Source organism: Vicia villosa, unplaced genomic scaffold (genome assembly GCF_029867415.1).
Source record: "Vicia villosa cultivar HV-30 ecotype Madison, WI unplaced genomic scaffold, Vvil1.0 ctg.000060F_1_1, whole genome shotgun sequence".
Classification (NCBI taxonomy): Eukaryota; Viridiplantae; Streptophyta; class Magnoliopsida; order Fabales; family Fabaceae; genus Vicia; species Vicia villosa.
The window spans coordinates 428,272-439,087 of NW_026704990.1; the positions used below are offsets into that span (position 1 = coordinate 428,272).

Sequence of the window (10,816 nt, forward strand, 5' to 3'; positions counted from 1 at the left end):
TTAAACCTTTTCAAATTTGTGTGCTCATCAGGTTCATGAAGAGGAAACGTGATATTGAGAATATCATATTGTACTCGCTGAAAATACAATAGTGAAGAAAGTCTGCTCAACCAGGAATTGCGAGAGACTTTGTGTGTTTTGCTTTGTGGAATTTGTGAGTGATCCTCTATGAATTATGAGGTAGATATATTTATAAGAGTCCCTGTGGGCTGGATTCAACCCAATAATAGTTCTTCTCCTTTTTAGGGATATGTGGCATTATAGAGGAGTAGTTTCCTTCTTTATTGGAGAAATGGTTTCTTCCCCATGATCCGGTCAAAGTTGTTAGTCTCTTCCCATATCTCTCAAGTCATATACAAGTTAGAATAGATAAATGATAGCATGTTAGTCAGTCAACCATAGCCACTTTGTGCGACCGGGACTAATTTGGAGACCAGACCCAATTCAGGCGACCAGGTCCGCTTCAGCCGTTTGCCAATATTGTTGTATTTGATTTGGATCGTCTTATCATGAGTTGTCCCTTTTTAGGCCTAATAAAATTATTCCAGACTATAGTCCCTCAAGCACGAGGCCTTGCAAAAGGGCGAAGTGATTTAATCTAGGCATAAAGTAATTTATTTCAGAGACAGACTTAGACAGTCAAATCCCTCAGGTGAGACTTAGATAGTCGATTTCCTAAAGTGATACTTGTGCCGAGTTCAAGAAGACAAAGAACCAACCCCGCCTAAACTTATGCCTTTTGATGTTTTTAGTTTACCTTTTAACAATTGTACTACCGTCCTTTGTAGGCCTATTTTATAACCACATCCTTTGTGGTTTAATTAAAACATTCATACTTTATGGAGAATTGATCAAGAACCAAATAAGAGATTTTAAAATGTTAATCTCCCAAACCAAACAAGGTTATTTCTCGAGAGAATCACACAACAAGAACAAAAGCAGTAACCCACTAGTACAATCAAACTCTCACTAGTATTTTTCATCCCTCTTGACGCTAAGGCAACTTTAGTGAAGAATAAGAAAATAGAGAAGAAGAGAGTAAAAATATAATATACTTTAAAGTGTGGAGAAACCCTCTATTTTGAGGAGAATATTTTGCTCAAAAACTCTTAATCATATAGGGTAAGTTAAATAAGGAAGACTTTTGAAATCTGCAGTCACTAATCAATTAGTAAAAATAACAAAATTTATAATTCGAATTTGATAAAACATAATAGTCTATTTATATATAAATATACAGAGTGGCAACAAACTATTTATTATTAGAAATAACTTTTATATATTTTTAGCTTAAATTTAAAAGAAAGATTAAAAACAAGTGATACTTAATATTTTTTTGTTTATGTGAATAAAATTTTACTTGAGAAACTTACTTAAATATTTTATATCTCCATTAAAATGTTCAATTTCACTATACTATTTCTATCATGCATGTACTCGTTTAGTTTAAATCCATGAACTTAAATGCAAGTGAAGAATACTTTTCAAGTATAAAGAAAATAGCAACTTAAACAAAAGTAAAAGATAGACTTGGAATACCTTCGACCTACTACTAACCCTTCTTACATAGAAAGCAAAGTCTTAACTTGAAATAAAAGCAAATGTGGATGGAAGGAGCATACCAACCAACATTCAGTGCTTCAATACAATAGTATAGTTGTTTCTCTCACACACACACAAAAAGAAAAAGCATTAATAGTTGCTATGCACTTATTGTAAAAAAAAATGTAGTTATGTGCTAAATAAATAATTAAAAATATTATTTTTTCCCAAAAATAATAATTTAATTCACATACATTCACACGACTTTAATGAATATTTTTTATTAGTGTAAGAATTGAACTCCTTATTCCAATATTTACTATATTCATATACACCAACTATTTCAGTTAGATATATGATATATGGTTTATATGAACATGAGAAGGTATTACTCCCTTCAAAATGAATTATAAAAAAATATTAATTGGATTTCACATATTAAAAAAATTAATTAATATATTAAAGTTTGAAATAAGAATACTAGTTTTATGATTGAACTAAAATAGGAGGACCTATACTGAAATTAAACCTTACATATTATCAATGTAATCTCAACAATAATTTAAGCACATTACCCAAAATACCCTCTTTGGTTAATACATTTGACTATTATAAATATAAAAAAATTAATTAAATAATGGTTATTTTAGAGATTATATTATTAAAAAAAATTGTTAACTTATTAATTTTGCTTATATATTTCATTGTTGAGGGAGTGTGATTTTAAACTTAATGAAAGACAAAACAAATGTTTTAAAGATAAAAAAAAAACATAATTTTCTTATAATTTTGAAATTTCACAATACATTTGAGATATCGGTGATTGTTTGATTAACAATTTATAAAATATCATAATTTTATTTTATAATTTAAAATATTAAATTTAAATATAAGTTATTTGGTTTTAATTGAATAGTTATCGATGTCATGAATATATAAATGGGTGATTAAGTGTCTGTTTGAATTGGCGTTTGCAGCTGCAAACGCACGTTTTTTTCTTCTCCCATCGTGATTTGGAGAAGCTACAAAAGGTAACTTTTGGTCCACCATGAATTTTCGCCGCGATTTTGTGAATCCCAACCGCCAAACCAAACACATCATAAATGAATCCAAATATTTCCTTCATTTTCCCATTTTCTTCCATTTACTCCTTTTTATAAAAATAAAAGTATTTTTTCCTCATATTTTGGCACATTTCACTTAACAAATTATATTCATATAAATAAATTTTAGAAAAAGAAATAATATATAATTATTAGTGAAATATATTTTATAACTTTTTAAAGTACTCAAAAAAATTAAATGCTCATTAAATATTAATTTAAAAATTACAAAATAAATAATATTACAATAATATTATTAAATAAATAAACTTTAAATTTTAAAGAAAAACAATTTATAATTTATTATGTCAAATTATTAAATATTAATCAACCAAATGTTTTATTATTATCATTTGAAAAATATTAATGAAGAAAAGTTGGTGATACACAAATTGCACTTTATGTGATATTCAATTCAATTCCTCACCAAAACCAAGCTTCAGATCCGACCCACTTAGCTCAGATCTCTCCTTTCATCTTTCTCTCTCAATCATTCAATCCATCTCCAGGTTAATCTCTTCTTTCTTCCGCTTTTCATCAATTGTTGTTTCATCATGTAATAATCCAAAGATTGCATTTTTATATTCAAAGATTACATTTTTATATATAAAGATTGCATTTTTATTGAGTTTCATCATGTTTATTGGGTGCTTACTGTGTTTACTTCAAATGGGTCATCGTAGATTTACTGATTATTGATTCTTATAAATTTAACAGTTTGTATACTAGCTGTGTTATAGAGAAAATCCAAGCTAGCATTTTTTGTTGTTGGGGTTTGTGAGAATTGAAGATTTTGTTAAGAAAAAGTTGGATGGAACATGGATATGAATTTATACAGTAGGAGATGGTACACATTGAATTAGATTCAGAGAGTTGTAACTTTAAAGGGGTTGTTGTGGATGATTTTGATAGTGGAAGGTTAGGATCGGGCGTTCGTGGCATTCGTAGAGAACTTTCGTTTTCGCGTTGGTGTGGTGATGATGATAATGTTGGTGATGGTGGTGGTGAGGAAAGGGTTGTTTTGGATGGACAATTAGGTGATGAGGAAGAGATTGTTTTTGAGTTGCCTTTAATTCAAAAGAATGAGGTGAAAGAAAGAGCTTTAGATAGAGAGAGATTCTCTTTTGATAAGTTACAGCAGGAAAGGAGTGTGCCGATAAACGGTGCTGGTGAAATGGATGATGAATCTGTTCATAGGAGAGGTAATGGATCAGATAAGCATATGCCTTTTGAAATTGAAGAGAGATCTGAAAGGGGAACGGTTGGTGGTGACTCCTATGGTTCGGGAGGTGGCGTTGGATCGCTTGATAGAGGCTCTGAAGATACTGTCCCTGTAGCAAATATCTTGAAGACGTTGTTTTTCGTACTTGTGTGGTACACTTTCAGTTTATTTTTGACCTTGTAAGTTCGTTTTTTTTTCTTTTGTAGTGGTGTTTGTAATGTGAATCCTTTTATGTTTTGTCGCTTATTGTTATCTGATTTGAACAGGTATAATAAAAGTTTGTTGGGAGATCATATGGGAAAGTTCCCGGCTCCTTTTTTAATGAATACAATCCACTTTTCAATGCAAGCTGTTTTATCGAAATTTATCACGTGGTTTTGGGCTCATAAATTTGAAACGAATGTTGTCATGTCATGGAGGGATTACTTTCTGCGAGGTAAATTTTGTTCTTGCTATTCTATGCTCTAACTCTGTTGACTTTAATATGGTAATTAGGTAGGCAACGACACCGTAACTTCCTATTTCATTTTCGGTGATATTTTCTCATCTTTTGTAACTTATTGAGTGGTATTGATGAATAATATTCCGCATTTAATTTGTAATTTCTTATGGCAATAGCTGTTCTGAATTAGTGCTTATTGTTCAAAGTTTTCACTCAGTTATTAAGATTCTAATGTAAATAGTAGGCTCTCTCTTTCTGAATTATCATTTTTACTCAATTTATTTAGCGATATGAAATGATCTAACAATACATAGGTTGATCGGTTGTTATACCATTTTCTGTTGTTCTTACGTCTTTTCTCTCTCTTGCTCACTAATGTTCTTCCCTGAAACACACTTTTTATGCAACTTTATCACAACTTATTACATTAACTTTTATATCAACTAATGCCACAGATGGACTTTGCCTTTCACAGTTGTCCCGACTGCTCTTGGAACAGCTATGGATGTTAACTTGAGCAATGTATCTCTAGTTTTCATCTCTGTCACATTTGCTACAATGGTTTGTGGCATTCCTTTAATTTTTATTTAGAATGAAATGTTTTCTTTATGTAATGTTACATCGAAATTTGATTCTACATGCTCCCTCATTTTTATGGAAGCGAATAACTAACTGTCTTTCCCCTCCTTATTTACCTTTTTCATTTATTTTGCAGTGTAAATCTGCTGCTCCGATCTTTCTCCTCTTGTTTGCTTTTGCTTTTAGGTGAGTCTCCTTTCATCTTGTTTTTGTAATCACTCTGATTATGCGATTTCTTGAGACAAGTAGTAAATATTCTAAAATTGAAGGAACATTGTCACTAGGATAATTCATGGGAATAATTGATGCATTTAGGAAAACAAGCTTTATGTTTTGAAGTCTTGCACAAGGTTGTCAAGATCGGGATCTTGCATAAGATCGGGAGGGAATAGTAAGATCGTAAAATATAAAATCGTAGCTAAGATTGGAAGATCCTACCCAATTATTTTTGTAAGATCAAGAGGGGGTAACAAAACCGTAAAACATAAGATTGCAACAAAAATCGTATGATCATACTAAAATGAAAAAAGAATACAATATATTTAAGGAATTTTAGATAATATATTTTAGTAGGCAAGTGTATTTGTGGGAAAGTGACTCCTTTTCATATTCTATAGACATGTATGATTGTGTTTTTATACTTTTTTACGACCGCATGAAACATTTGTTAAACATTAGGGACATATTTGGTCAATTACTAGGTTTATCATAAGTCAATTATTTAAAACAAAGTCTACAAGTAAGTTGTTTATTCTCTAAACCCTAAGTCTAAACCTTCATCATTTCAAAATGCATGCATTCATCGCTTCCAAACCGTAATTGTTGTGCTTGCCTCTGCATCTTGTCATCCTTCTCAGCTTTTAATGGTGGTGGACGGAAAACGTCCGATCATGGCCGAATCTGGCAAAGATCGCACAAAATTAATGGTTTTACAATTTTTTTCAAATTTGGCAACAACACACAATTCTACTTAAGATCGGAATTGTTGGGGGTGAGTGAGATCGTAAAATCTAAATCGAGATCTTGACAACGGATAGAAACCCAAGAAATTGATATAGCAAATGGGATAGTTTTGATTGAATTGAAGAAATGGAAAAGGAAATACAATTGTAACCACCAGAGCAAACTGCTCCTACCAGAGTAATAACTCCTAATTGAAATAAAACACTTCCCTGCCCCTCAATACCACTACTCATGTGCATATATATAGCACTCCCTAAGTAACTGCTTGTCCCCACTAACCTTTCTCCTAGACTAAACTTCCCAATTAGTGGGCCTACATGGACCCAGCCCAACATCAATATTATGGACCCTATCACTACCCTCTCCTACAAAATAAGCCTTGTCCTCAAGGCTATCATAAGGACAATGATTCAACAACTGATTTTCACTTCCCCAGCTGATAATTTCCTTGCTTCCCTCCCACCTTGTGACTTTTCTTGGCTGCACAATACTCATGGTGGCTATGTTATGTTGTGGCTGCATAAGAAGGCTTTCCTCCAGTAGATAATGCTAAGAGAACATTCTACTTTAACCAAATACTCCAAAGACTTGAATTAACTGCAGGTTACCACGAAATTTGAGCATCTAATTTACAAACACCTTTAAAACGAACAATAAAGTTTCTACGATGTTAAAATATATACACAGCCTATAATAATCTGACCCTATAAATTGCAATTGGAATGGTTTTTTGTTTGTGAAAGGTGCCTTATTTTAATTGATATTTCTGTTTCTTGGTATTATCTTTTTCACGTTGCTTTGTGATATTAGTTCTTGAATAATCATATATTCATATTTTTAAGTGTATATCTTTGGATGAATTTTAGTTGTGTTTATCTTTATCTGTTTTCTATCATTTAATTCTAAACATTGGTTTGAATTGGAAGGTTGGAGACACCAAGTTTTAAACTATCAGGAATCATTTTAGTCATATCCGTTGGCATATTACTAACAGGTATTCATATCTTTGTTCACGTTACCGATAGTTATATATATGCTCATCTATCATGTTGTTCGCTCAAAATTTTTAAAAACCTCAACTATATATCAAAATAGACTTAAATTTTATTTTGGTCTACTACAGTTTCAAAAGAGACAGAATTCGAATTTTGGGGATTTATACTTGTCATGCTTGCGGCTGTTATGTCCGGGTTTCGTTGGTGTATGACTCAGATCCTTTTGCAGGTATTATATATACCTTCTCATTTTCTTAAATTATTGTACATTGTATCTATACATTTCTATCTACATGTACACACCAAAGACATTTATGTTGTTATTTTTTCCTGCAATTGCTAACTTAACATTCTTGCTTCATTTTCTTGGGCTGGAACCCGATTTTCATTCTCTTCATGTGTGAACTGATAACCAAATTGAAAAGAAAGAATCCTATGGTAAGTGCCTCACTTAACCCCACGTAGCTGCAAAAGGCTTTTGATATTGTTTTTCTCTCTTTTATGTTTGGTTGAATGCTGTGTTATTAACTTTCGAAGATTGGATTATTTCACCGTTTCTGTCTTGTAAATTCTCTCGCTATCTCCCCCTGAGCTTTTTATCTGTCCGTAATTAGTTTCCAGCTAGAATTTTGTTCGTTCTGTTGTATTATATATTTATATGCTTTTTACAATTACTTCAGGTCTGAAAAATCCACTTACCCTGATGAGCAATGTAACTCCAGTAATGGCTGTCGCAACCGCGCTTCTTTCTCTTGCATTAGATCCATGGGAAGAATTCCAAGAGAATGTGTACTTTGATACTCCATATCATATAACTCGAAGTTGCTTGCTGATGTTCTTTGGTGGAACACTTGCCTTTTTCATGGTACAAGTTTATAAAACTAACTTGCTCCTTACCCGACTTGCCTTAACGATATTTTTGTGTGTTTACGGTCGTATTTTATCTTCTTGCAGGTACTAACAGAATATATTTTGGTCTCTGTAACTAGTGCCGTCACAGTCACAATAGCCGGGGTTGTTAAGGAAGCCGTCACTATATTGGTATCAATTCATGTCTCTAATTCTATTAAATCTTCTTAGATTATTGATCTCGCTGACCATATTGAACTTAATGTTTTGGTTTCATGCTTTTTGTCTTTAGGTCGCAGTTTTATACTTTCATGATCAATTTACTTGGTTGAAAGGATTTGGCCTATTCACTATTATGATTGGTGTCAGTTTGTTTAATCTGTACAAGTAAGTATTTCACTTTAAGTAAATCATATTTATTTTATAATGCGGCTTTTGTTTATCGGAGCCATACGTGCGCATCAGACATAGTGATACTTTGTTTTTGGTTTTATTTTATATCAGATACCAGAAGCTTCAAAAGGGTCATGCAGGTGACAACGAATCAGAGCATCATACAAGAGATTCTGCAGCCAAATATGTTATTCTTGAGGAGATCGATGAACAAGATGATGGAACATAGAAACATATATGGACCATATAATTCATATCTTAAGTAAGCCTTTTTCTCGAGTGCTAGTTAAATGATGCAAATCAAATCTCATACAATTCTCAGTCACTAAACTATAAACTGAAATCTTTTCATGAATCATATTTATATTGAAGGATGAATCAGTGATTTCTAAGAACAAAAGACACGACTCTCCATCTGGATTCCGGGGACATTACTTCGCCATCTCATATTCCGCTGATGGCTTCTTCAATTATGTCGAAATAAGTACTTAATCAGTTACAGATTTTGGCATTCTTTTGAGTTGAGAAGATATATGTTGTAGATCATAATAGGTTGTTTATAAATAAATTCTCTTCATTTTTGCTTCCTAGTATTGTATTAAATTTTGTTTTCATTTTGGCCAAATTAAAATATACCAAGTGCAATTTTTGATTTGTTACCTATAGAGTAGTAATTGGTAATGGTTATTCTATTGTAACTTTTGTTCTTTAACTTTTTCCGATATGATTGAAACTATAAATGAAAGGGTGTTGAATTTGTTCCTCTTCCTCCTTCTCTCTTGTTAACATGGTATCAAAGAAAATAGTTAGATTATGAGATTTATGGTAAAGTGGTCTATAAAGAAGTTAAGTCGGATGACTTATTTTTGAACCGATCCAATTTGATTTCTCGGTATCTATTTGTATCTCTTGTGTGATGCGACGACTTTGGTACTCTCTGGCGTGAAGCTGTTTCTCCTATTGTTAATCTGATTGTTTGTTATGACTATAAGGATTGACCCACGCCTTCAACCTTCTGATATTAGGATAGAAACTGGCATTGAGGAAAACATACCAAGATGACTTACAAGGATTGTATGACGTAAAGAAAATTATTGTGTAGATTGACCTGACAATTATAATTATACTTTGAAAAATAATGAACTCTTCGTTCTTCCAACTCTCCTAACAAATGAATTGAAGATCAGTTAAGTTGATATTGGGGTCACATTCTTTAGACTTGTTAGAGTCTCTTATTAAGTTTTTTCCTGTTTTTTCTCTAGGCCATTTGGCCTTCCTTTGTTTAGAAAAAAAAAATGCACCAATATATGTGAATGTGAAAGCATTAGAAATTTGAGATATTAGTAATTTAAAGATCATTAGTTGGTAAAAATTTATTTTTCCTCAATCAATATGTGTGTAATTTATGGTGCGATAAAACAAGTTTTGAACAATTGTTACTAATTTAAGTGAATTAGGATTTACGAGTTTATTTTGAGAAATGTTTTAGAAGCTAAAAACAATAATAAAAAAGGTTCCGCTTAAGTAGTGATAGAGATATACTGGGATTAGATTTTAAGTACTATTACCTCATGCATATTAATAATCAATTATGCATATTTTAGTCATCAATTCATTCATATGATCATTTATCACTCGACAACATTGTCCATGTCTAAAATAACGTCATGATATCAATCGCATTGTTTATCCAATGATCTCTTAACCTAATAAACAATAAGATGACAAGTTAGCATTCAATAAATGAATATTCTAGGTCTAAATCTAAAGAGTTATTCGGAACATGGATTTAAATTCACAAAACAAGTTATAAATGATCAAGTCATATCAAGCATAAATGAATATCTTTGGTCTAAACATAGGAGTGTTCTCAATAACATATTAAATTCACAAAAATATCAAGATATAACAAGCATTAAACACAAAATAAAATCAATATAATTGATTAACTAAAAGGGGTATAACGCTATGATCAAGAGTAAAACATGTTGGGCGAGAATATGACAATAGAAAACAGTTTAGAGGGGTTGAATAGACGTTTGAAAACAAAATCAATTGATTCTTCAAATGGGAATAACCGGAGATTTTTCAGAGTTTACGCGCGGAAATTTATAGTGTGAAATGTGAAATTATACTCAATTGTCAATTATTAAACAACAGCTCAAATCACTTTACAAATATCATAATGTCTAGATGAAGAAACACAAGGTATGCAATTGAATTAATTGGATAAGTCACGAGATGTGGTTAAACAATTAATCAACAAGACACATTCTAAAAGCATGATATTTCTCAGATTTCAATCACCACTAAGGCTCTTGATAGGTTCCAAATTTCAACAAAATCTAAGCTTATCAAATAAATCGTTATGCCAAATTTTAACTTAAGCATCCATGTTCTACAAAATTCAAATTCAAGAGTAAGGGATAGAGAGATGACGCCAGAATTTATAGTGGTTCGACTATGTCGTCCTCGCATGAGTCTACCTCCATTTTAATACTTGTTCTTTTTATTTTGACAAATATCTTGAGAGTATATACAATCACCTATCCACAATAATGCTGAAGAAAAATAACAAATAAATTCTTCAATTTAAATCTTGACTTCTATATGGCCAAATGCCAAACTCTTCTGCGCAATTTTTACTCGATCAACACTTGCAATCTTCCAATATCACCAATTCTGCTCCAAGCCTTCGTGTGTAGCAATCAACCTCTTGATCCTACCG

At 31.8% G+C, this 10,816-nt stretch overlaps 1 protein-coding gene across 1 annotated transcript; it reads left to right on the plus strand.

Moving 5' to 3' along the window:
• Nucleotides 1-2,995: 2,995 nt before the first annotated feature.
• On the plus strand, nt 2,996-8,794 carry LOC131623322 (probable sugar phosphate/phosphate translocator At1g06470). Its single transcript, XM_058894328.1, has 13 exons — nt 2,996-3,154; nt 3,363-4,046; nt 4,134-4,303; nt 4,785-4,870; nt 5,025-5,074; nt 6,778-6,845; nt 6,975-7,075; nt 7,272-7,284; nt 7,527-7,711; nt 7,801-7,887; nt 7,988-8,082; nt 8,200-8,350; nt 8,461-8,794. Exons 2-12 carry the CDS (start codon nt 3,490-3,492, stop codon nt 8,315-8,317), a joined length of 1,530 nt encoding a protein of 509 aa, XP_058750311.1. The 5' UTR covers nt 2,996-3,154; nt 3,363-3,489; the 3' UTR covers nt 8,318-8,350; nt 8,461-8,794.
• Nucleotides 8,795-10,816: the final 2,022 nt, after the last annotated feature.